The 27,855-nt window shown below is 38.5% G+C and overlaps 1 protein-coding gene across 3 annotated transcripts; it reads right to left on the reverse strand.

Annotated features, from left to right (window-relative positions):
• Nucleotides 1–68: 68 nt before the first annotated feature.
• Nucleotides 69–27,699, reverse strand: PSEN1 (presenilin 1). Of its 3 annotated transcripts, XM_050897236.1 has the most exons (12): nt 26,756–26,806; nt 24,583–24,726; nt 22,703–22,741; nt 18,989–19,245; nt 17,537–17,678; nt 13,723–13,790; nt 11,743–11,963; nt 9,322–9,420; nt 7,916–8,002; nt 6,884–7,057; nt 4,556–4,674; nt 69–4,262 (listed from the first exon to the last, which is right to left on the reverse strand). In XM_050897236.1, the coding sequence occupies exons 2-12, from the start codon at nt 24,664–24,666 to the stop codon at nt 4,107–4,109; spliced, it is 1,446 nt and encodes a 481-aa protein (XP_050753193.1). In that variant the 5' UTR covers nt 24,667–24,726; nt 26,756–26,806; the 3' UTR covers nt 69–4,106. The 3 variants fall into 3 exon arrangements, with proteins under 3 accessions (XP_050753193.1, XP_050753194.1, XP_050753195.1); XM_050897237.1 differs by lacking the exons at nt 22,703–22,741; nt 26,756–26,806 and adding an exon at nt 27,651–27,699; XM_050897238.1 differs by lacking the exons at nt 24,583–24,726; nt 26,756–26,806 and having other exon boundaries at nt 22,703–22,846.
• Nucleotides 27,700–27,855: the final 156 nt, after the last annotated feature.

Raw genomic sequence — 27,855 nt, forward strand, 5'->3', positions numbered from 1 at the left:
CTACAGTGTTTAGGCCTCCAACAGCTTTAAGGGATGGCTTTGAAATAACATAGTAAAGGCAAGATAAGTCAGGATCCATGCAACTTTTATTTTAATAATTAGACAAATACAGGAAAATTTGCAATAATCTATCAAAAACGTATCTTATCAAGAACCGGAAACGTGTTTAAAAAACATTCACATTCAATTCAGATTATGTACAAACCAGTGTTTGTAAAAAAGAAAACAGCAAATGCTTTGAGTGTAAAAGAATTCCATTCTAGTTCGTGTTTCAGCATTCCCAATGATCAGGTTTACAACTGAGATGCACTCACAGTGCAGACATGTTCCACAGTCTATTAAACTCGTTTCAACAGCATCATTGCCAAGTAAATTTTTTTTTTTAAATAAAGCATTTTGAGAAGTTTTGTCATATAGTACCGTTCACCCAAAACATACTTCTGCATATTTAATTCTTGACTGCACTAATGGCAGAACAGTTGTCATCTACAGGCCCAAAGTACATATATATCTACATCTCTATAGGTACAGATATATATCTATATATCCAAGAAGCACCAGTCTCCTATGCCTGAAATAGTCAGGGTCTGCTTTGTACATTGAGGAGATTATCCATTTTTAGTGGAGCACAGCCCTTGATTATTTGGCTCAAAGAAGTCATCATCTGCCAAGTCAGAACTATTCTGAATGTGCTGCAATATCACACGCGTACCTTCAAGACTCACCTCACACAGATGACATTTGAATTTGAGTGCCACCATAATAGCCATATATAGATATGACAGCATCATACACCTTTGCTACAAGACCAGCTTCCAGGGATCTCTCTTTTTTGCTCTGGATTGAATCCCCCAACAGAAAAAAAAAGGAGAAATGAAAGTGGCTGGTTTTCAGGCAAATCTGTAACTCAGTATTACGTTTTCTCATTTATTTATTTGAAGCTTAGCCAAAGATGACTAATCATTGACGTAAACTGAAAGGGGAGAGAAAGCTATCATGATACCCGGTTTCAAAGTATGAATACTGACACAGTCACACAACAGTTACCAGTCAGTCTGCTTGGGCACAAAAGAGATGAATTTAGCTACTATGGTTACACAATAGTTCTTTCAGAGCTACAGTCTAATGTGCTGTCATTAACGTACTAATCTAATAATAAGGAAAACTCTCTCAAAAATGCAGACTACATATCAGAAGTCTTTCAGTTATACCAAGCTAACCAAGCTGAAATGGTTCACGATCTCAAATTAGATTGGTGCTTTAAGACAAAGGAGAGAAAAGTGACACAATCTTCACACTTACGTAGTAACAACCCAAATGCAAACAAAAACTATTCTCAACCGAACCTTATGGACCCAAGCACTGAGATGATCTTTAGTTGCAAGATCTCATTTGGAACATAAGCTACCATGACTTGCCATAAGAGGGCAAATCTAGAAAATTTCATCTGGTTTTTGAAGGTGTACGTAAGACTTGGTAATAAGCAGTGTACTTCAACATATATTGGCCTGGGCTTGAAAAGCAATTTCGCTTCTGAATTTATTTTGAGATTCAAATAAACTTGAACAGTCTCTGTGAATATAAATTTTATAGTCTCCATCACTGTAACTCCACACTAGCTCAGAAATTAAAACTTCAGGATAGCAGAAGCAGCTCTGGGGAGTGGAAGACTGGCAATTTAGTGTTTGAAGATTCTGAGCTCTTCCTTAGGTTGTACATCTAACACCCATTCAAGTATGTGGAAAAGCTTTTGTGCATTTCTATAGATTCTAAAGCAACTCTTAATGGAGCTAGTGCTCCCAGGGTGCATATTTGAGCCAAAACCCAAACAATAAAGATGACTGCTGCATTTAAGTAACAACTCATAACTGAGAGTCGGCTCAGATATGCAAACAGATGCTAGTGATGCCTGCTCTTAGCAAACCTGTTCTATACAATGAAACAACAGTTAGGATGCCCAATAAAACACAGAAAGGGATTTTCTTAGATATAATGCTCGAGAAAGGGATGTTACAATAGTATAAAAACAACTCAAAGTCTTGTAAAACAAAAAACAAACCAAACCAAAACAAAAAACCAACCTGTTTTAAGTTAGGCTTCATTGCAGCAGAATATGGAACAGTGATTTAAGCTAGAATATACAAGTAAGTTTGACTTGAAAAGTCCTTGTAAGCAATTTTGATATGGTTAGTTTATTAATGCTATCCACAATGAATGAGCACACAAATGAGATGAATAAAAGTACTTTAGAAGAGACAAGACAATATATTTTATGAAAATTTAAATGCTAACACTACAGTTAGCAAGTCATACTGGAAAAGGGACAGACATTTCCAAGGACAATCAAAGCAAGCCTTTCTTGGTTTTAAAGCAGATTTATACATCACAGCCTTTCTGCCCTTATTTGGGCAATGGTTGGCAAGCATCTGTGACGTCTCAGTCCTTTGAATCTACAGGCACTGAAACAAAGCTCCAGAAAAAAGGTAAAAGGAGCTTGCGTCAGGATTTTGACAGTTCTTCTACTTGGCAAAGACTCCAGTATCAAGATGCAAGTAAAATGGAATGCCCGTCAATATTATCCACTCCCTATGCTTCCCTCAGAAAAAAAATGACTTGTACAGAGTAAGAGCCTACAGCAAAAAGAACTTCATCTCACACAAGTCTCATTTCCAAGCAATTATTCATAAACGAGTTCTTTCAAATGAAGAAGAAAGCAGAGTTTAGCAGATTTAAGGTTCGGATCGATTCTTTTTCTTGCAAGAAGTTCAAAATCTCATATCTTCTTTTCAGTGATTTTGAATTGTCTTTCATTTCTCCAGTCTTCAGTACCTCACAAGAGAGGTAATTAAAATGAAGAGGGCCACAAATTCTGCTCCTTGGTAACATTAAGTAATGTCTCACCTAACTTAAGTATCCTCACCAATAAAGATACTGCACAAAAAAAATATCCCTGCCCAACCTGAGGTGTTAGACGGTTGAGTGACCAATACTTCAGGTCAACAGAACTGTAAACCACATTTTTAAAAAGGAAAAATTTCAGTGATGCATTAGAAGTGCTACTAATAGCACTTTGGTCTCTAGATCTGGTGAGCTAAACTCCATCTGGGATTGCTGCAAATGTCCACTCATTTCGTAAGAATTTCAACAGAAGGAACATATACCAACAATGCAGTCCGTGCTGTTAGTGACTACTCTCAAACACAGCGTTTGAAATGCTGTTCTAGCAAAATGATTTGCAAGAGCACAAAGAGTAAGTCCTGAAATTGCTTTTTAATGTAGTTTATTAACCTTTTAGAATCTAAGATCCAAGTTAGGACCTTATGATCCACTAATGCCAAATAATTCAGTCCAAGTCTAAGTAGCTACATGAACTGGAGCAGGTGTACAGAAGGTGCACTCCATGCTTGAGGATACAAAGTATTAAAACTGAGAAGAGGCTCTAGTTCCAGTGTGAAAAAAAAAGCTTTTAAATTTACTGAACCAAGCACACTCAGGCACAGAGGCTATGAAGTGGTGCAGCACTCTTAGAGTGACAGTACTTTCTCCCTTTGTTGAATTGCTACAAAGTCCTTTCTCATTACACAAAGCCGAGTCAGGACTCCACTGTCAAAAAATCACTGAAGTCTGAATTGGGTTCTCTCTCCAAGCAGTTACAGGGACAAGTTCCATGTGATTTGTCAGCCTCGTCTGTTGACATCAAGGAAGTCCTGAGCACCCTTAATGCTGTGAAAATAATCAACCTGTGGTAAGAGATCACATTGCTGGTGGAAGCATTAGCAATTTTCACACAGGTGGTCCTTACCAGAGATATGTATATCAGATTACCTCTGATATAATAGCACCCGGTTTAGACCGGCCATCAGGAAGAAGCCACTTTCACACAGGAAAATTCATATGGTGCCCAGTGCAGCAGTTGTCTCAGGGGGGAAAAAAAAACAACAAAAAAACCCCAACCAAAAAAAACCCCACCATCGGAGGAAGTTGTAATGATTCAGGCTTGGAATCTTGAGTATTAAACTTCAATCTCACTTGAGAACTGAGGGAAAAACATTTTTCCTCCTCCCAGATTTGCTACAAATATCCACAGAATACCAGCATCAAGTGTGCTAGATATAAAACTGATGGAACGCTAGCTGGTCCATAAAGGGTTGCACCAAGTTATCTGTAGCAAAGTAAAAAACTAGCCCAAAGGTTATGGAGATTGGAAGAGCTGGTAAGGCCTTCTTAAAGATGGCAAGAAGCAGAAGTGTAAGGCACAGACCCTGAGGGGAAGAAAAAAAAAAACAAAAAACATAGGGAGAAATTAGGGAACTCTGACAAGCAAAAGATTATATACATAAACATTAATCCCACAGAAATACAAGATACAGTTCATGCTGTCCTAAAGTAAAGGTTGTCAGATGTACAGCCAATGAAGATCACAGCTAAAGACCTCATCAGTTTTCAGTCTAGCCACCAAATAAACGAATTCCAAAGAAAAAAACTGTAGCAGTTATGACTTTGTCCCTGATGAACAACAGAAACTATCCCTATTATAATATTACATTATACTCACAATTAATATGGCTACAAAACACGCTAAAGTTGTATTCCAGTCCCCGCTTGCTGTTGCAGATGCTTTGCCAACAAGGACACTGTAGAAAATGAAGTCTCCTAAACCTAGCTTTACTCCTCCTGCAAAAGTGAATATATGGCAGCATTAAGTATCAGACAGTCTACTAATATTACATATCAGTAATTGTCAGAGAATAATACAGATTTACATTAAGTATCAACAAGACTTGCTAATAAGAACATTTTATTTTCAAAACTAGTACTACTCCTGAATCAGTAGTGGTGATAAAGTGATAAAAGAAAAACTCTTGCGAAACAAGATGGCTTAGGAACATTACACTTCTCAATTAATTCATGCTATAATTAGAATTTTTCTATATTCCTAGTCTCCTGTACACACAAATGCAATATATAGAAACTCAGATATTTGTAATTATATTTGTTGGGGGGTGTCCACTTTTGGTTGTCATGTCATATTCAACAGAATATGGAAGTACAATTCCTTTAAGCTGGCCAAGGGAGGGGGAAAACAAATAAGTCCCTTGCAGATGATGTTTTATTTGCTAGTTAGAAACCTATACCCAGCAAAATATTCCACTGCCCTCCCAATTTTCCTACAGAATTCTTACTAAGGCAGTTCTAAAAAGCACTTGTGTGTAATTACAGAGCATATCACAGAGGCAAAACCCCAACATATTTAGTCCAAGATGTGAGGTTTAGGAAAACTCATGAGTTAATGTCTTATTCTTTTAAATAGTAATTACCACCTTAGCAATAACTCTGGAAGCACAATGCTCAATTATTTCTGCAAACAAAATAACGAAGATTTCCTGAACGCCAGTTCACTTTCTGAGCTTTTAGTCCAAGATATTAAGTCAGAGTCACCAGCTGCCAACATCAGGTCCAGAGGTCAACATCTGTTGACCAGAGTCACCATCAGGTCACCAGCTGTTTTCATTTGGCCTGTCATTTACTTTGTCACCTGATCACAGTCCAGCCCAAAACTCACTTTAGAGTTTTAAGAGGAACTCAGAGCATCAAAACAGAGGTGTATGCCTGGTTGATCATTGGGGGGGGGGGGAAGGGAAAAAAGAAAAAGAGAAAAGAAAAAAGAAAAAAGGCAACCCTACTCTCTTTCAGCAGGCCTCCAATATATGGTCTAGAACACTGCATTCACGAAAAGCTCTTAAGCACTGAAACACCCTTTAACTGCTGAAACAAAACTTGGATGCTTGCTTTTCAGCGTGACAGAACAATAAGCAAAGGCTACTGCTAGATTACTCCTTCCACACAAGCGAACTCTCCAAATTTCTAATAAGCCACTCCAAACTTCTAGTAAGCTAACGCTAGCTGACAAGTCTGACTGGATCACTGCACATCTGTCGTTACTATTCACTGTAAGAATACAGGAAGGAGAAAATTATTAGTCTGACCAGACAAGAGTTTTAGTTAACCAGTTAACTAACTAAAATAGCCCAATTCCTAAAATTTTTGCATCTTAATGTTATTTTTCTAAGGTCTAGAAATGAAAATGGATTTGCAACACACTCTGAATTTGGAATTTTTGGGACAAAGCAAATTCTAAAATTGTTCTTAAAGTAGAAGTCTCTGTATTTTTAAACAGAGTAGAACCTGAGAATGAGAGGAAGCAGTTGCACCTGCTAAACATGGCAGCATCACATGGGAAAAGCAGTTTATTAGACAGGCAGACCCTAATTTATTTAGAGCTTTGCAAATCTAATAGCAGCTTCAACTCCAACTGGAAACCACGAGTCTGTTAAAACAGATATCCGAGTACTGATGTCATATGCTCTCCAAAGATACTGCACCTCAGCAAGATGCTGGAGAAAAATAAGCAAGCCCATGGCATTCTGCATTCATTTCAGTCTCCAATTAGGTTTTAAACATTGCTTTCTACAAGTGGATTACAGTAGTTTAATCTTGAAGCAAAAAACACTAATGACTGCATTTACAGGGCCTAAAATCCAAAAGAGGTGATACACAGCAGAACACTGCGTGAAAAAGACAGAAGCTAATGCAACTGACTGTATAATGGTCTGAAAGCAGCTTGTGCTATTAAAGTTTTGAGTCTGTGTATCAAACTGAAGATCAATTTGGCCAATATTACTCCTGCAGCAAAACCAAAAGCTACCAAAAAGCAACTCCATCTATTTCTATGAGGCATGTCAGTATTGATGATGAGCAAGAGAAGCTCTTCAGCTTGCTATTAGCTCACAGCATACTATATCTGTGCAGTCAGGATGACTAAGACTAAGACTAACTAGCTTCAGATTTACTAAGTCCTTCAGACACAGTACTCCATACTCACGTTCTTCGGGGTCTTCACTTGTTTGAGAGTTACTGGGTAGAGCCTGAACAGCAGCACGTGATTCAGGCGTTGATTCAATGGGTCCTATTCTATTGTCCCTTTGTTGCTGCCATTCCTGACTAAAGCCACCATCATCTGCTTCAGCATCTTCATTCTGAGTCTGGTTTGCCGGAGCTCAAAGGAAGAAAGGCATTTAAGATCTCCTTCAAAAATGTGCCTTCTAAGACATGACAATCTCTCCACATGTAAGATCATAGAAGAATGAGGAAAAAAAGAGGTATTCCGTAATATTTAGCAACATCTAACATTGGCACACACCATTACAAGACATTCTCACTCAGGGTTTTAATACTTATTTAAACAATCAGGAGTGAATGTGCACTCTGCAGTCACAGCATCTACATGTTGCACTCAAGTCCTAGTATTCAGGAGTACTTTGACGTAACAGAGTGGAAGTTCTGTGGTGACCTAATTTAAAGATCACAGTTTAAGGAATAAACTCTCATCTAATATTTCATTAGTGTCTTTAATCAACATTGACAACTTAATTTTCCAGTAAAACAGAAAACTTTACTGAAAGTTACATATATATACACCCCTTCAAGCATGTTAAATTCAGAAACTCTGCTCTGCTTTAATAATACATGTAAACAAACAAAACCCCATGTTTTTGAACATCCTAGCTGCATAGCCAAGAGGGCTAGACACACTTCTGTTTAATACAAATATAAATGAGTTAGCATTATACTACATCACCCCAATTTGACAAGCAATTGAGCTCAGTCAATAGTTGTCTATTGAAAGCCATTTCACCACCAACATCCTGGATCCCAGAAAAATGAATGCAAGAACATTAACTACACAATAAGTAAGCAATTTTTGAAGTCTTGACAGATTCATCATTCCTAATAAGGCGCCATGCTTTCACTCTTCTACAGCAACCATGACACTTAAAAAGCTAAAAACCAAATATCCATAAACAAGTATTCCAATAAAATGACAACTATAAAGGTTTGTCAAAGAAAAAATCACCTTGTTTATCGTAAGTGGAGTTTTTGGAAGCTTTCCGTTGGGCTTCTGGATCTTCCTCAGCCATGTTCACTAGCCAAATCATTGTTGCTATTAAAAAAAAAAAAAAAAAAACCAAAAAAACCCTCAGCATAGCTAATCATATCTTCAGATGTATGTAATTCTGAGATAGTGTTGGCATCAATCCATTATTCTTCTTCCCTTTTTTTTTTTTTTTTTTTTTTAATACAACTATCTTTTGCAACAGGCAACTGTACTCTTGTTAAAGCACAGTAATATCTGGAACACAGCCAGCACCAGCTACAACACGCATTTACAGAATTTGGTGAATAAAAGTTTTATTCTTACTAGATGTTGAAAAAAATGGCAACAGCTGTTGCCAGAGGAATTACTTCTCTATACGAGGCCCACTCTGAAAATCTGAATCGACGATTTCTTTACTTTTTTCCATTAATCAGTTCTTTTATCTGCAAGTAAAATGGTCTATTAAGACTGTTACTGAGGTACCTCATTTCAGAGGCAGTATCTGCATCGAAGTTAATTGTTCTCTGCCCCCACCATCACAAAGAATTCTCCAATGTGGAGGTAATGAAATGTTGTCACACTTAAATGGTATATTTTAATTCAAGTTTGTGGTTTCTCAGCATTAACCTCTCCTCCCACAAAACAGAACAGGCAGCTATGAGTAGTATCAGTAAAACACAGCAAGAGTGACAGATAAAGAAATCCCTCCCCTTTTTCTACTGTAAACTTGTCCCTGAAGTAGCCAGTCTACGGCACACTTCCTGCTTCCAAATACAGGCCTTTCTTGAGCACCAGTAGCATAATGATTTATGGTTAACCTATTTCACTGTTTATCCATATGATTACAACTAGCAATGTGGAACTTGAGAAACAGTGGAATTATGTACTAATTGATACACAGGTCATAACAGCGATTCAGTAGGTTATTTTTCACACCTGCAGGGAGAAACAACGTATCAAAAAAGACAAGCCCTGGAGAAAATAGTTCTGTAAACGAATCTCTTCCTGGCAATTTCTCCCTTTCCTTCCAGTAACATACAGGTTACTTAAGCACTGAAAGCTGATAAATATTTTCTGAAAACAAGTACTCCCTTTGAATAGGCTTAATTCACAGCCTAATGACATACTACTTTGGCCAAAACAAGGTGTATTACCATTTCTCCTGTTCGTATTTTGTAACAAAACATGCTGGTTTTTATCTTGAAAGATCTTAGCCAGAAGATGTTCTACATTTTTGAGTCAACAGTGAAAGGAAAACTGAGGCCCAAGTGAACAGACTAAGAATTCCAGCTGATGAGCATCAGGTTAAAACACAGAAAAATGAGAAAACCACTTCAGCTGAGTGGATGATTGTAAGTTTAAAGTATTTAATGAAATGTACTTACAGGAGTAAATAAGTGCTGGGAAAAGAGTTTCATTTCTCTCTTGAGCTGTTTCAACTAGCATACGAAGAGGACCTTTAGGACATAGGACAGCAACCAAATCTGAAAGGCAGAGTGAAAAGATCTTACATCACTGCAGACATACTTATAAGAGGGTTTTTCTATAACACTTGCAGAGACTGCTAATAAGATAAAACGCTACCCTGAACAAAGACTTCTGAGAGCGCCATTGGCCGCAAGTCAGTATCCTACAGGAATACTTTTTAATATTCTTAGTTATACAACCTATTTTACATATTAATGTAATATGTACACAAATTTAAAAAATGTGAAGTTCCTCACTTAAGATATTATGCAACTGCAAATGTATCTGTGTCTGTATGTTGACTTGCAAGTTGAAAGCAAATAATTCACGACAGCTACTATTCAACTAACATTTTGGAAATACCCAAGCTTGCTTTCTATTATCAAAGCTTTTCTTAACCCAAGTTTAATGCTAAAATGAATTTTAAGAGAACAGGTAATTGAGGTTTACATAACTTCTGTGAAGCAGGCATGACTTCCAATTTATTCCCACTTAAAGAGGGGAAAAAAGTGAATGTGCATGTGAAGAGGGAAAAAAACAGGTTTATTAAGCATTGTGGAAAAATGCTGTCTTTGCATAGATTTGAGAGGTATTCAAAGCATATTTAACATAAGAAAAGAACAGCAGCTTTTTGTTGCTTCCCTTAATTCTTGTTCATGGGACAGTATATGAAACTGGGTGAACAACTAAAAATTAACTGAAAAGCAATCATTTTCAAAATAGGATGACTGTATAAGTTACTCAGATCAAAACCAGCATTAAGAAAACTGATCTATCGGATGCTCCATTTGTTTCTCACCTGAATGTTGATGGTTTGTTAATGAAATTCGCAACTCCACAACCAACCTCAGCTACTTTTCCCTTGTCTTGCATATTTGGACAGAAAGCTGTAACATTTACATATTAACCTTGCTACTGCCTTTTGCAGTTGTCCACTCACTGCATGTCTTTAAATTCATTTGAAACAAAATCTGACACTGAAAGGAACAGCTTACTTGTCAGGAGCTGTATGTTGCACAGAGCAGGCCTTCTGCACCTAAGCTAACTGCCCTAGCACCATTGCTGGTCCCCCTCAAGTAAAGAATTCTTAGCATGGGGTCAGAGTCTTTGAAACTTACCTCCCCTTTACTCAAAACAACCATGTTACGGTCTTGGAATATGATCTGAAGAGTAATTTTGTTTTGCAATCACTGAATGAAGGCGAAATGCTTGGAATACTCAGATTTGTTCCAGTCATACGAAGGGTGGAAGTGGGGAGGGGGGATGCGAAGGTTTTCTTAATGTGCCTTATGATCCATGAGTGTACACACGAGGGACATTTTTCCTCCCTCTGAAGGAAGAGGACACCTAAGGAGAACACTGACCTACCAGAGCTAATCAAATCTTATTAACCCCTGCACTTCTACAACTGGACAGATTCTCAGTCTTTATCATTATCAGTGACTTTCAGAGTACACATTCATCACACTTACATGCTTCCAAAAAAATTCAAGTTATGAGCACATCTTCATGGATACACTTAGCTGTAACGTTTTAGTTATGTCTAAGTAACTGGATTTTAGTCTTGCCTGGGAACTAAATCAGTATTTGGGATATAGAGTGATCTTCTTACCAAGAGTGTCCAGTGCCCTCTAAAGCTTTATGAAAAAACTACATCTAGGTATCCCTCAGTCATCATTCTGAAAAAGTGCAATATGTGATAATTCAAATGAATTTTCTTTTTATTTAAAAAAAACAAGGAAACAGATCTCACAACCAAATCCTTCTAAATGTAAAATGACTTTGAGCAATGAAAACTGCCTTTAATCCTTTCTTGCTTCCTTCTCATTATATCATTAGGCATGAATCAGGGTGTTGTTTGTATGTCCACAAAGTTGAGCAATTCATAGGTTGGGCAGATCTATACCTGTATGGGACTGTACCCAAACAACAAGATCCTAAATTCTGAACGTACAATAATTTCCAAGGATTCTTGAGGAAAATGAGAAGCCAAAAGCTCTCTACCTTCATAGAAGAGATCAAAATGACAACACAGGTCTCTTATCTCCTACTCTCTTGAATTACTTCAATTCTCCTCCCCAAAGAATCTAGAAATTCCAGAAAACATGAGGAAGACGGCATCACACAGTGACACAAAGCCCTTAGCTGCAGGGGACCTATCTCGGTTTACAGCACGATCTTATTTCTGAAGTCTGTAATCACCTTATCCACTACTTTGGATGACACCCCCTCCCCACACTTTTTGTTTTTTTAAGGTCTAGTCAGACAAATGGAAAAATCAGAGAACAGAAGAAATTCCCACCATAATACCTGTTACTATGCCTTGCCCCAGACCTTACCATACACTGAAATGACAGCCAGGATAAGCCACGCAGTCCATTCAGGAAGGTACTTAATGAACACCAAGGCCATGAGAGCGCTTATCATAATGAGATATGCCTGCTGGAGCCGAAGCGGACCCTTCCAATGAATACAAATCATTCCCACAACACCGAAGTTCCAGATCATGAGTGCCACCGTAATGTAGTCCATGGCAACGTTATACGTCTTAAAAACCTCACTAAAAAAAAAAAAAAAGGAAAAGAATATGGACTGCGTTTGCTTAAAACAATGGAAATGAGTTACAGATGCAAGCTTCAGAATATATTTTTTTAAATTTCATATTCAGTGTAGTGGCACAAATGTAAAATTCTATCTCCAATTAGTACTTAACTATTCTTCATAAAGGGGATAATTTTACCAGTGTTTGCTTCACACCAACTCTTTCACTTTTCTGAAAATTTTCATTAATGTTCTATTTCCTTCTCAATCAAAGCAGAAATTGACAGGAAAGGACATTACTGCAAAACCAGTCATTTTGAGTATGCTCATGATTTTTAAAAATCAGAAGAATAAGAACTTGTGAGGCTACAATGGATCTTTAAAGGCATGCAAACAGATCTCTCTACTTACCTGCTGCCTGTGGAATGGAAACACTTTGCTAACTTCCAAGTAAGATATACATGGTTATTCTATTTTATTCTTCGCCACAAAAACTAAAGTAAAAAGCTTTCTTTTTGGATGAACCGTGTCACTGTCACACCAAATACTATAAACTAATTAAGACCCTCAATAAGTAAAACCAAAATAGACAGATATGTTGTCACCAAGTCACAGGTGATTTCCACTGACCCAGGAAAGAAACGGTTGTGATGGCTTTTTGCAGACTCTGCTGCTACCAACTCATCAAGCCACTAAGAACCTTATAATTTGCATGATACTTTCCTCCAGAAAATTTGTCTTCCGTAGTTGTTAGCTGGCCTTTGAGATATACAGTGTTAACAGGATGCCCCTTACTGCCATCACATATAACTGGTCTACAAACTCCCTCCTCACTCACTGGACCTCTGCAAAAGGAAGTCAGCACTGCTGTGAGGCAGCAGGGACAGGTGAAGGAAAGCAGAGTGTCAGGAAAGCCTTCAGTCCCTCTGCTCACACACGCTCACGGAAGAGTGCCAGCTCCAACCCAAACCCAAAGGAAGTGAGCCTGACAACTTGTCTCCACCCAGCCTTCACTGCACTCGTGCAGCACACATTGCCTGGTATTTCAAAAGTTGTTATTAAGGTTAGAGAAAACACTGACCAAAAAAGGCATCACAGATCACTTCTGGCAAAAATTAGTGACTGAAGGAACACCATTTTCTCCCCCTAGAGACCAAATTAAATAAGCTTCTTCAAAAAGAAGTATATCTGTCATCAAGTGGTACAAAAATATACACAGTATAATCATTTCATGGCATAACTCTAGTTGCAAACCCTGATCAGGTTGCTCATTTTGGAGAATACTGAGTACTGTGTACAACTTTTCTTGATGTCTGGATAAACACATGCTTCCAAATTTGAAAAGAAAAACACTGAATATATTTTGGTGAGAGAGTAGATTCTTTTCAGCTGATTCTTTTCTGCCACTCCCATGCAAACAGCCTTTGCATATACAGCCCACCACCAAAGCCATGATGTAAACAACTGCTCTTGAGTCATATGGCTATGAAAAAAAAAAGTTATCAGAAGATATGCTAACAGAATAAGCTACCCTGTGGAAGACAGCTTATTCTGGTGATGCATGTGATGGACAACTTCTGTACAATATCAGATGCACTATAAACCCATAAATCTCTCTCTCTTTTATGTGTACTCTATGAACCTACATAAAACTAAAAATTTTATTGCAATAGCTTACTCACTATCATTCTTCTTAAGATTCAAGGGCCAGTTCTAAAATAAATACATACGCAAAGTGACACATGAAAAATAGCATATTAATGCTTTAGTTCACTTACCCCAGGTAGATGAATGAGAAAAAGAAAAGCAGCAAAAGAGAAGAAATGATAAGCCAGCCATGGATCACCTGGAAAAAAAAGATATCAAAATAGATTTTCTTTTAGATTTGTTATTTTAAAGTTAGTATCTACTTAAAAATGCTTTTAAGGTTATTTTCCCTTTTGATTAAAGCAAGAAAATTACATTCAGATATATCTCTCTTTGGTTGTTGCTAAATTCATATTTAGTCTATACACATTATCGTATTTCAATTTACACTTATGAATTTTAAATGCTTTGTGGTCTTTCAATAGAGGTTCTATACAATGAAAATGACTGTATATTTTTAGGCCATTTTGATAACAGTGGCATTATAACATAGCAGAAATATCCAGCATTAACACAGACAGAAAACTTGATTCATTTTTGCACAATTAAAAAGCCTGTTCTGATTCCAAATCATTTTCAGAATACAGTTATAGAATTAAATGCTGAAACATAGAAAAACCTTCAGTGCTTATCTGTTGGAATTCAGAATTAGCATGTCATCAATGAATGACTATATAAGGATTTCTGTATTCTCTATCAATCATCTATAGACATAATCCCTAATTTTGATATGAGAGCAGATATACATGTCCAACAATTTAACAAAAAACAGTTCAGGGTTGTACTCAGCAGGGACATGCATAGATTTAAACTTGGAAGTGACAGGCGCTCAGACTTTGCACTGATGAAAGTGCATACCACTGCTGTATATTGCAAAGAAAAAAATTAAAAATTAAGATTGAAGAGCCCTGTAACTTTGGTAATCTCTGAACTGAGAATGAAACATATATTTGTCAAATTCCCAGCACAGAATCTTATATATAAAACCAGACCCAACGTTGAAAGTAGATAACCAGTCAGAAGCAATAATCTAGAAATTCAAGCTGCATAAGAAATCCTGCTTTGAATAGACATGCTCAGTGGAAAATTAACTGGTTAAATTAGCTACATATGTACACCAGATCAAAGTATTCAGAAACTGTTTAGAAATTGTGTTATCTATTTCTCTTCTTCTGAAAGATGTGTAGTAGAATGCATCTTATGTTACAGTTTTCAAAATATTTTGCAAAAGTTAATTTAAAGGTAAAGCCCATATACACACAGACTAAAGGAATCATGTTTCACGTGAGGCAACCAGGACTTCCCAGCAAATTAAGAATCTAGCTATTACAGTTAGTAATTTAGTACATTTAGTCTAATACTAGATTTTTCATAAGCATTTTTTAAATTCTCAGCAATTTTTGAAACATCCATTCTCCTTCACACTGTCTGTCTTTCAAAACAGGTTCAAATTTAACCTTCAACCTAATAAAACCTGTCAAACTTGCTAATCTAACAGATTGGCTTTCCATATTTGCTAGTGTATGCTCAAAAAGAATTAAGAATTTCCCACATGTAATAAGCATGGTGCCTGTAAAGATGCTGCAGGAAAACTGCCAAAGTGTATGTCTCAGTCCATCAAACTGTCACCACTCATAGCAAGTGGGGGGAAAAAAAAACATACTAAAGCTGAAGACTGATAGGTACCTGAAACAGAATCCAACTTTCAAACAACTTGTAAAGCTACCTATATATCTAAGTAGTTACCTAACAAGTTATTTTATTTCTCTGTAAAACTAGTTGAAACCATTTTAAGAAAATGGCAAGGCAAGGCAAGCTGTGTCATTTCTTTAATAACATGACTTCTATCTGTAGTTCTTCTATTTGTAGTATAAGCTCTTAAACTTTCTTACCACTTAAGAAAATAACGTGAATACTAATGTTTCATTCTAGTAAAGAGTAAAATGCTAACAATGTCAAACACCAAGGCCATAGTCCAGCAAATGTTTACACACACTTTGCATAACTACTGTCAACAGTACTAAAGGAGGTGGTTTCAAGAGTTGACATAAGTTGGCATTTTACACACAGATGTATGTTTTATTCTCAGTATGCATCTCATTTGCTATAGCATTTTCCAGATCACCAGCCTCTTTTCATACAAGTGATTTTTCCAAAGTATTTCTTCTAAGTTTTGGCCAGCATTTTCCTAGCAGGATACCATGACAGGTTTGTTGCCTTCTAATTAAAGAATTTTCATTCTTCATTTGACAACAGCTTCAACACTAATTGAGTGCTGGTACAGAGGCTTTGCCTGCTACAACTTGAATAAAACTAAGGATTGCAGAATGCAGAGAACTAAAATGAGCTATAGCAGCCAGATTTTGGTTAGGCAGACTAAAACAATAAAGAATGCAGAGAATAATAAAATACATTAAAAAGAAAAGCTAGTAAAATACTATCACCTTCAAAGATGCTGTTTCTGGTTAGATTTAGGAGCTAGAATCAGGACCATGCTTAACTTAGCACATACAGGAGAAACATAGGAAACTAACAGCTGTAAAGCTGAAATAGTATTTCCTTTCTTCAAAGGAGTTTTCAGATAAAAATCTTGAGAAGATAAGCAAATTATCACTACCAGCTGGAGGCCTAACATTCTTTCATTATAAGTTCCATTCCCCATAATCTAGACTACATTGTACATATATAAGTGCATGTAAAATAGAATTCAATGAACAGGTAACTACATTTTACAGCAATCTGGTATAGCAGCATAGAAATACTCTGTTAGCAATTCTAAAAATAATTATTTCTTTTAATTAGCATAAAATATAACTACAGGAAATTTCTGTTGTCTAATAATTCTAATTTTTTAGTACAACAATTATTTTTGTAAGGAGAATGTGCAGTGCTTTGTAAGGTCAAGAGGGAAGCCAGAAATGTGAAAAGCTTAGTAAAAACTAGTTGACGCCTTCAGCACCTGAGGAGAACCGATTGGCTGCCAAGGAACCTAGCTGAAGTACATCAGTTATTCGACTTCATTAGAATGAACAGAATTGACAGTTTAAAAAGAAAACTTTGTCAGTTCAGATTTAACACCACACTGTGATAAAAGAGAAGGTTCATACTTTAAAAAACACTATTCCAAGCTGTATGCAGATTCAGGCAAAAATAAATTTCCCCAGTCGCTCCACAGATACTTTGTAAAGATGTTTCACCCACAGCCATGAAGACCAAAACCATTTTTCCCCTCTTGAACAAAACAAAATAAAGTGGAACAAAGCTTTGTGCCAGTGCATGGATCCCACTGCCTGTTTCACAACTACGAAACAGATTGAAGGTTCTGGCTGCACACTGGGAAGTTTTATTAGGCCAAGCCTTATCAAATTGGTCATTAAGACCAAAAGACAACCAGGAATTTTCACGAACAACTCCTCCCAGGCAGGTGACATTGCAATTATGCTAAGCCTGGACTTGCCTAGATTACATCATTATATGATTGAAGTCTTTCATAAAAGAGCCTTAGGGTCTCTGTTTGCTATAAGGGTATTGCCTGATGTGTGTAGCTACGCACACATCACACTGTTGGGAGACTTCAATACTGGGGGCAGGGTGGGGAGAGGGGAGCCCTTGAGAAGCCCCTGAAGTCCTGAATAGATTTCAAATTGTAGGACCAGGTCTGCACTTTGTAGTTCCTGACCACAGGAAGATTTCAGTACATGGTACATTTTGCAAGAATAGGAAGCAATGCCACCCTAATTCTAACTGACAAAACAGCCAGCAGTGTTAGCACTGGCCCTTTGCCTCCCCGTTGTGTCAAAGGAACAGAAGCCACAAAATTGAAACAGTGAATTGAACCTTTTGCCCGCTCATCCTTGATAACCCTTCATTTTGTTCCATTCTCAATAATCTGTACTAATAAACAAAACTAGCACAATTACTCAAGTCAATTATATTTATACTCACCTTGTAGCACCTGTATTTGTAAAGCACAACCAGGAGTACGGTCATGACAATGATAACGCTGATCATGATAGCCGCGTTGAGAATTGAATTCAGGGCTCTCTGTCCTACTGTCTCTGTCTCTTCTGTGAAAGGAGTGTAGATGCTACAACAACAAAGAGTAACTGAAATGCCACTGAATGCACAGATGTGTCCGATATGTGAGGCCAACATCAAATGAAATTGCAGTAATCTTTCAATTCAGAGCTGTAGAAGCAACAGCTATTTTCTACTTAAGCAAAATTTGAAAGGCGGCATAGTATCATATTATGCAAACTTTAATTAAAAAAAAAAGTTTTCCCTAGAAGACTTGCCTTTCCTACATTCTTAGATTACTACTATTTTCTACTTTGTAAAACAAAAAACAGAACTCCACGTTGTTTGATACAATTACTGACATGCTATGAATCACTAGACTATTACTGCAGCTAGACCTTTATAAGCACTCCATCTAGTGGATTTACAATGAAAGGTTCCCTAGTGATTACAACCAAACAATGTATGGGCTCAACTCTCTTTTTCTTAAAGAAATACAACAACCCAGGGAAAAAAACACTTCATTAGGGGTGGGGGGGTGCAGGGGGGAGAAAACACTTACCATGAATAAAATCTCAAGAAAAATAATTCTTTGATCAACAACTTTGATAGTGAAAAAGAACTTTGTGTTTTATTGAAACATTTTATGACATGCTTATATTATACAAACATTTCAAAGCCAAACACACTTTGAATCATTTTGTCTAAACGTTTTCACAGTGGAACATTTAGACTGATTTGCTGCAGGTTCTGACAGGCTCAGTGTTCTTCCTTTGTCTCCTTTCTCTCAAATCAGCTTTCACTGAAATTGCTTTTTTTTGGCAACATTAATATTTTGCCAAAAAAAAAAAAAAATTCTAGACAGGAAACCTGCCAGGAAAGTTTCTGTAACTACAACAGAACTGAACCTCATAAAGCTATCTTCCTCTTGCATTTGAATTTCTTTATCAAACAGCATAGGCAAACCAGAACTTGGCATATAATGTTACTTCACTTAAATGAGTGGTTTTTTTTTTCCTTTTTCAAAATCTTTGTATTCTAGCAGAATATAACTGAAATGGCTTTGGCTCAGGATTGAGTTTATTTTATAAATACCACAAGGCACGACAAAGTATTAAAATGAGGACTAAGATTTGAATCAAGCAATAACAACCAAGATATTATCCTGACCAGTCACCAGATAGACAACAAATGTTAATAGTACCACGAATATACAGTCTGGTTTCTGGAAGGAATAAAACAAAACTGTCTGTGGGCTGGTGTAGGGGAAAAGGGAAGCAAGAGGGAGTTCACTGCTTGAATTAGACTCCTGAACAAATGGAGATTAAAGAAAATTATCTGAGTCCATTGAAAAGATAGGGGAAAAAAATTGATACATACAGCTGTCCATCCTTGCGTGTATAAAAGCTGACAGACTTGATGGTTGCAACAACGACCACCATGCAAAGTGTGACAGGTACAAACAACATAATCACATGTTTTGCCCCGTATTTCAGTGTCAGCTCCTCATCTTCTTCTTCATCTTGTTCCACCACTTGCTGAATGTTGTTCTGTGGCTGCCCATTGGTCTCAGACTCGGGATTGTCATTTCTTCTGCGCTCACTATTATCATGGCGACGTCTTTCGCTGTTGTCATTCTGCAATACATAAAAAACAGTTTCCTCAGCAACTATCCATAATCATATTCTTGTACACTAAGCTAAAGATGATCTTGAGAAGGAAACGTGTAAGGTAATATTTACTGTCAAGAACACCTGCCACAGCAAGGACTTAAACAGTAGTAATTAATTGCATCACATAGTTATCAAGAGAATGGGAGCACAGAGATATGTTAGAAGCATTAGTATTAAAAACAGCAGCAGCTGAAAGTAGGCTGGTTGCATCTAATAGCCTATGTTGCCTTTCCTTTAAACAGAATTTAAAAAGCTGAATAAAGACAGCTTTTTCCCTTGGTCCAAACTACAGTTGACACAAGGGTGCATGACAGTAGATTACTCATAGCTTGACAAGAATTAACTATATCTGTTCCTAGAAATAATGCCAAACAGACATTTATGACCCTAACTCCATGAAAATCCCAGGAAAATTTCTACTTTCCTTACCACATTACTCCCACTACAGTACACTAACAAGAATATATATTAAAATGGAGTTTCATGAGGTATTGTGTTCCCACATTTTTACCAAAAAGAATTGACACAGAAATGGTGATCAAACTCAGGTAATTCTCAGTCTTTATACTGAGATTTGATCCCAAAGTTTTAGCGTGATGAGCTAAGTGTGCAGATCTTTCTCTCCTTTCCCAAGGATACTACTGCCACATCCTTTCACTGGCATTGAAGAAATTCCACCACTCTTGTCAACAAATATGAGTCTCCTAGCCTTCCTGATACTGCTACATGAAACATCAAGGGTATAATTCAAACACAAAGAGAGAGGTAAACCTTCAATGGAATTAAGATTAACCACAAGCAAAAACACAAACTGGGAACACTACCTACAAGGAAATGATCAGGCCTGCACTCCTCCTGGTGTCACAAACCTTTTGCCCCCTCTCCAAGACGCCCCATCAGCAGGGGGCACTCAGCCTTTTCTATGTTGTGTGCACATACAGAGAACACAACAGGAGAGTGAGCTATGCTTCACCTGTTCTGGACTACAAAGAAACAAAACCATTTTATGTTTACCAGTCACTCTAAACAAGCCCTAAAATGCAACAGTTTATACAGACTACTCTTTTTTTTACTGTATTACCATGTCCAAAGTCAATGCTGTATTGTTCCCATTCTGTCCACTCAAGAGGTTTAACATAAAAGAGATGTAACACAAAGATTTTTGATTCCATACAAAATTAATCTCATTTCTTCAGAATTACTTCATTTACAAACAGTTCACTAAAGCAGCTTTAGATTAAAAGGTACAATAAACTGAAGGAAGATACCTTTTGCAATACCTTTAAAATATCACTCAGTTTTAGTAAAATTGCTCTAGACATAAGATAGGGCATTGAAAATAACCTAATGAATTTCTGCTTAAGTACTCTTATGCAGGTAATTTTTTCCTTAAACATGCAATATTAAAGTCTCATTACCTGTTCTTAATAGGATTTCCAAACATAACTGCTGACTTGTATCTCATTAACTCACTGCAGTTTTTTGATAAATCAATAGTGATTTTGGAGATTCTTTATACAGAATTTTCCCAGCCCCACCCTCACAAAGGGTAAGATGTTAAGTATACACTCAGGAACTCAGTGGAGTTTGCAAAAGCACTTAAGTGATTAAGGAGTACAAGTCCCTGGACTTCGAACTGCAAACACTGACACTGCTAAAACCTTGGTTGAAGCTTTACAACTTCCCCAACTCATGAAAAATTTGCTTTTACAAAACATTAAAAAGTAACAAAACACACCAAATGCTTTGCTTATTTACTCCTTTTTTGTGGTATCCTCAGGATAAAGCTCAGCAGGGTTTCAAGAACTGTCCTCTAAGAAAATTTGCTTTATTTTTCAAAAAGGAAACTGAATATAAGTGGAGGAAAAAAAAAAAAAAAATCTAAAATTGTCTTAATTAAACAATTAAAACTATCAGGCAACCAGATTTTTAAAATTAAGGTTTTCACCTTAATTTGAATTTAGTATCACTAACTTAAAGTACATCCTAAAAAAGATCTTGGGTTCAATATTATTTCTTACTAAATGAAAGATTCATTATATATCACTTGGCATTTTGTGTAAAGTCCTCACATACAATTACTGACAGTCAGATAGAAACAGGCATATGGGAGAATGCAAATAAAGACATCATGTTTAATTATTCTGAAATGCTGGCTGCAACTGAACCTCTTTCTGTACAGATTACAGCTCAAATGTAACATTTTTCACTTTGATAGTAAAATACTCCATTTCTCTCAGTCTACAAGACAACAATAAGCTTACCTGTCTAAATAAACTGCCTAAGATGATGTCCTGGTTTCGGCTAGGATAGAGTTAATTTTCTTTCTAGTAACTGGTATAGTGCTATGTTTTGGATTTAGTAGGAAAATAATGTTGATGACACACTGATGTTTTTAGTTGTTGCTAAGTCGTGTTTATACTAAGTCAAGGCTTTTTCAGCTTCTCATGCCTGACCAGCAAGAAGGCTGGAGGGGCACAAGAAGCTGGGAGGGGACACAGCCAGGACAGCTGACCCAAACTGGCCAAAGGATATTCCATACCATATGACATCATGCCCAGTATATAAACTGGGGGGAGCCGGCCAGGAGGGGCAGATCGCTGCTTGGGAACTAACTGGGCATCGGTCGGCGAGTGGTGAGCAATTGCACTGTGCATCACTTGTTTTGTATATTCTAATTCTTTAGTATTACTATTGTCATTTTATTATTATTATTATCATCATTATCATTATTTTTCTTTCCTTTCTGTCCTATTAAACTGTCTTTATCTCAACCCACAAGGCTTTTTTTCCGATTCTCTTCCCCATCCCACTGGGTGGGGGGAGTGAGTGAGCAGCTGCGTGGTGCTTAGTTGCCGGCTGGGGTTAAACCACGACAGATGATCATAAGTAACGCTACATTGGAGATGATCAGAGCCTTGGAACATTTCACAAGTAAAGCAGACCTAGTATTTAGGTTTCTGCACACTTGCAGAATACGTTGCTCTTTCTCTGCTGTAATAGCAGTCCTGCATGAGGGAGCACTTACTCCAATCTTAGGCACAGAAATATAAGTAGTAAAATAAAAATCTACAGCTTCGCAAAGCAAACACAAAAACAGCCAAAGGAAAAGCCTGATTAACTAGCACACCACTACAAAAAACCGCAAAATCAAACATAAAGAGAAAAATTGAAGAAATTAGACCAATATGTGCCATTTTATTCCCTTCACTAGTTAGCAACAAAGACCCAATCACAAAATGCCTTTACATACTAAAACACAGTGCGTGAAAACCAGATGGGCATCAAAAGTTATAAGAGTTATTCTCTCATTTGCTGTTAAAACTAGAAAAAAGTTGTCCTTTCAGGCTACTAAAGTGTAGCTAAACGTGACATGCGCGTGCCCCACTGCTTAAAAGAACAAAGTGCACTCGTATCCTACCTGATCAGTATTAAACAGAGCAGAGGCCATGGACTCTTGCTGAAGTAGAAGCAAAGGAACAGACTCTTCACTTTCCTCAGACATAGTTAAAAGTGAAAATTCTGAAGCTAAAAAGTCAGTAACACCTGTTGTAACACCGTAAGCAAACGTAAGTTATGAACTACGCGCTTTCAGGTGAATAAACAATATCAAAAGCAAATGATAGGGTTTTTTTTTCCTATCAGGAAAATAGTTAATAGCAAACTCAGAGCAATACCCCTGAACCAAGAGATAAAAAACTAGCATATTTGATAAGAAGTTTTTATTTATTAAATCCAGATTTAACCATCGGGAGCAGACTGCCTTGCCTGACAGTGGGCACAGACTTCATCAGTTCTCACATACACCATTTATGTTTAAAGGTCATTATACAGTGACAGATATTGAAGACCAGGCTGAACTCTTGGTCTGTGACTGGAAGAAGAGATGGCAAATTATAGTACTTAGTGATTTCACATGCTGACTGTTCGCCACAGAAGCCAGATATACTTAAGCAGGAAAAGGTTTTTGTACATACGTACAAAAACAAAGCGGATGTGTGTAGGGGAGAAAAATCATTACAACTAAGTATTGAAACTACACTTAGAGTTACACTAAAACATGGAAAGAAAAAGCACAATTAGTAGCTATTCATCAGTACAGCCTGTTAATCAGAAGTAAATAGAACCATCCATCCCCCATTGCTCGGAAGGAGCATCACCAAGTTATCTGTAAGGATGGTGAGGCCACAGCTTACTGCTGAGGTCTGCCTTTTTAATCTGGCAGAATTGTTCAGTAAAAGTTAATCTCTCATCTGTCCAAGATGAAAGGAAACCTTTTTCATTCCCTCTGAAGTAAAAGCACAAAGGATGCAGTAGGAAAGTTTCCACTTTTCTATTTTTATTAACAGTTTCTATAATCAGTAAGGTCTTAAGTCAGACTGACTTCTAATTTAAAAATAAGTTTTCAAGAGTTTTATATTTTTACTGATATAGCAGGATGCTGATCTGAGATAAAGACAAGGATTTTTCAAAATTCTACTTAAACTGCTGGATTGTACAGAAGAGTTAGAGCAGGGATCAAAATATTCTCTTGAATCACTGCCATACAAGTGGCCCAGCCTCAAAAGAGCATTTCTGTGTCACAAGGAAACCTGATATTTAAGAGCCATAGCAGGAACAAAGAACTGAGCATGACAAATCCAAGAGCCTGAGCACCACACCCAAGTTGATCATCTAAAGTTGGTTTTACCAAAACACATGCAGTACAATGAGTACAGTTTTAGCAACAATTATGTGCTTAGGTCTTTCAAAGCAATAGTATAACTTTATGGTTTGAGTTCCCCCTCCCCCCCAAAACCTCAAGAACTCTGAGAGCACCTTGACAATTATTCACAAGTAAGACAAGACAGTGCTGCTCTTCCTGCATAGGAGTAGTCCTCCAATAGCAACAACAAAACCCAGGCTTCAAGCTCTACCTAGACTAAAATTAACTCTGTGACTGAGAAACCTGTGAATCAAGCAGACCACAGCCAGGCTAGATCAAGAGAGCTCACTAAATCCTTTAAAGGTCAATGTTTGACACAGGAGCATCCCACCCCATTTTCTTATTTTTCTTGAGAGCTTGGTCACTCTAACACCATTTTAAACTGGGGGAAGTCTTATCTGTATATAAAAATGAGTTTAGAACATCAGATATTTTACAGAATATTTCTTTCAGCACTGCTTATCACCACAACAGTCCAGATAGAGAAAATTACTCCCAACAAACAGATTTCTAGAGTTCTGAACTGTGTTTTCATCCACACTCATTATTGATCCTGATTTAACTGCTACCAGGTAATGAAATTGTTTGTTACATACGGTGTTGCTGAGGTGGTTATCAGGGAAGTTTTCTGTCAGCTGCCCATGCTGAAACTGGGGTAAATGTGCAGACAGTTCTGTCATCTGGGCTGTCCTCTGGAAATCACTTATTTCTACACAAAATGGATCTTTCCTCTTGAGATGCTGAAAGGAAAAAGATGTGTAAAAAGCCTTTGTTCTTACATGACCAGGTTCTCCATCCCCGCCCTACCCCAATTTTAAGTGTTCACACAGACCAAAGACAACCTTTTTCTATCTACACCATGATACCGACTTGTATCACATCTACTAAGAGATCATAATAGGGATTTTCCAGCATAAAAATAACAGCGTCTAGGCGTTATCAAATTAGTTCATCAGCCACGGAAGTAAGCCAGCAACAAACTAATAATTCAAAACAGTTCTCCATTCCTTCTTGTGCAATAAATGAGAAGCACTGCACGCTTGCTCAGAGCACAACCTGTATGTTTTTATCTCAGCAGAGTACTATTGCTCCAAGTTGTTTGGTTTTGGATTGCTGATAAGCTCCAGGGGAATCTTCAAGCAAGGATGACTGAGTTACACTTGATCATTTAAAATCTGGATATATCTTTAATACTGTAATGCCCTAAGAGCGACCTAGAGCTACACAAAACAGTATTTCAGCTGAGCCTCAAGAACTAATGTGTATTAATTTCCCCTAGTGGTAGGTTTTATGTATCAGCTAAATATACATAAACATGCCATATGCTTTTAACTGCTTTATACATTCTTCCATAAAAAAAGTCACATGCTAACATTTTCCTATGCAAACATGAATAAACCATGTGCTCCATAACAAAGGAGGATAAAGCAATATAGGGAAAGAGGAAGAAGGGTGATGTAACTACCTAAGTTTCAGAAAAAATGTAATTTTAGAAAACAATGAGTAGGCCTAGATAAATTACTGGCTTGGTTACACAAAAGACAGGGAAGTGAATAAACCACTGCCTCAAGGGTGGAGTGCCAGTCCCCACTTCCATCCCAAGTGGCTCCTGCTCCTACCTTGTGCCAACTCCAGCACTCATCAGTCCTCTTTACAGTAGATTCTACTCACTAAAATGGAAGAAAACAAATCCAGGAAAAGAAAACAAGAATATTTTTCTGCTGTTTTAGTATACTCAACTAATGTATGGAGGGATCTTGAAAAACTCATACAAGGGAGGACATCACAAAGCAAGGCCTCTCACTTTTGGCAGCAGCAAGCCACGAGTGCTGTAAGACAGCATCTTACTTAAAGAAGGAGTTAAGCCTATTTTCACACATACTAAGATCGGAAGCTGTTTCTCTACTTACAAAGACTAGTGCATAGGGCTTACTAACTTCAGCAGGGATATAGCTTACACTAAAGAGCCATTAGGAAGCAACACCAATTTAACAAGTCTAGTGGGAGCATGCAAACTGTTCGGAAAAAGAGAGACAATGTAGTATTCACTAGAATAGCTCTCTTCCATGCTTGTAATTAAAAATAAAGCACATCTAATTTAAAATATAATGAAGTGTAAGATTAGGTGAAAATAAATAGGCATTACACTGCTTTTGCTTTTAAAATTTTTGGTCTAATTCTTTGGCTGGGCTACAGAATATAAACAATGTTGTTTTGAGGCTGCTATTGGTAAAAATTTTCAGTGACAGGGCCACCACAGAGGAAAAAGTTAAGTATTTTTATCCAAAATGTGGAGTATCAGAATGAGATTTTTCACATAGCAGCATATCAAAATTCTAATTAAATTACAGGAGAGGGGGGAAAAAAACCCAAACAAAACACCAAACCAAAAACCAACCCACAAAATCCTTTTTAAAGACTGGAAAAGAAAACCACCACAAACTCACCAAACAAAAAATCAGCTACTGAGAAGCAGAGAGAAACTGAAGACAGGGAGGAGTAACTGACAGAAGAGTTGCACCAAAGCTTGAATGACAGCATCTAACAGGCCTCAAAACTTATGGTTAGTTAAAACAATCCCTTTCGAAAACTCAAGAGCTCAGAAAATGGATTCAGGACATCTTCCCAAACAACTTTATTTTCAATTTTTAAATAAATGAACACTCCCAAGTTTGAAATTTAACTATGAATGAATGAAATCTAGAAATAAACTGTGTGTAAGCAGACACAAATTAAATTTTTACTTGTTTTACCTGAAAAGAGACTCACCACAACATTTTTTTCTAATGAAGCCGTTAATATTAAAACAGCCTGTCTAAAAAAGTTCTTCCTTGCTTCCTTTGGCTTTCCTTAGTAAGAACAACAGGAGTTACAACTGTAGTTTTCACGCATTTACATTTAGCCTAAGTAGAGGCAACACGCAAGTAATCTCTATAATGTTTTCTCTGCTCAGAAGAGAAAGAAAAGCAAGCATCCATCAGCCACAGCAAACGCGGTGCGGCCCGGTTAACCCGTGCTTTATCTCTCAAACAAGCAACAAGCAGCAGCCACCGCTTTCCTGGGGGAACACCAAACGCCCCGCGGAGCTCGCCCTCAGCCCTGCCCCGGGCCGGAGCAGCCTCGCCACAGCCAAGGGCCCCGCTCGCCCTCGGCCGCAGGCGAGCCGGCACGGGGTCCCAGGCGAGGCAAGTGGCTCCGCCGCCGGCTCCCTGAAAGGCCGCGAGGCGCCCCACGGCAGTGGGGATGAAGGTCGGGCCCCCGCCCGACCCCGCTCGGCGTCACCAGCTCCCTGGGCGCGGTGCAGCCTGACCGACCGCAGCCCCACTCGTGTCTACCCCGCCCACCCCCGCCCCGCTCCGCCCGGCCGGCCGGGGGAGCGGCCAGGGACCCCGCCCCGGCCCACGGGCGTGGGGAGCAGGGCTCGCACGAACGCTGGACCCGGCCGGCTCCTCGCGGCCCCGCGGCCGCCCGGCCTGCGCGACGCCCCCGGCCCGGCTCCGGATGGCGCAGCGCGCCCGCCCCCGCCCCCGCCGCCCCACACGCTGCCCGGCCCGGCCCGGCGGGCGACGGGCACCCGCGACCCGCGCTCGCCCCGAGATCGGTGGCGGCGGCGGCGTGCCCGGGGCTGCCCCGACCCCCCACGCGCGGCCGCTGACAGACCGACCTGCACGGCGCCCCTCCCGCGGGCTCCGCCACCGGCGCCTCGCCGCCCCGCAGCCCGGCCGCGCTCGCTTCCGGCCCGGGCCCCGCCCTCCGCCGCGACCTCACTTCCGACGGTGGTGGCCGGGAGCCGCCGAGGAGCGGCACCGCCAGCCCGGGGGAGGCGGGCGAGGGGCCTTGGGGGAGCTGGTGGGCCCCCAGCCGTCCAC

The sequence above is a fragment of the Gymnogyps californianus genome, chromosome 5, assembly GCF_018139145.2.
Source record: "Gymnogyps californianus isolate 813 chromosome 5, ASM1813914v2, whole genome shotgun sequence".
NCBI classification, from domain to species: Eukaryota; Metazoa; Chordata; class Aves; order Accipitriformes; family Cathartidae; genus Gymnogyps; species Gymnogyps californianus.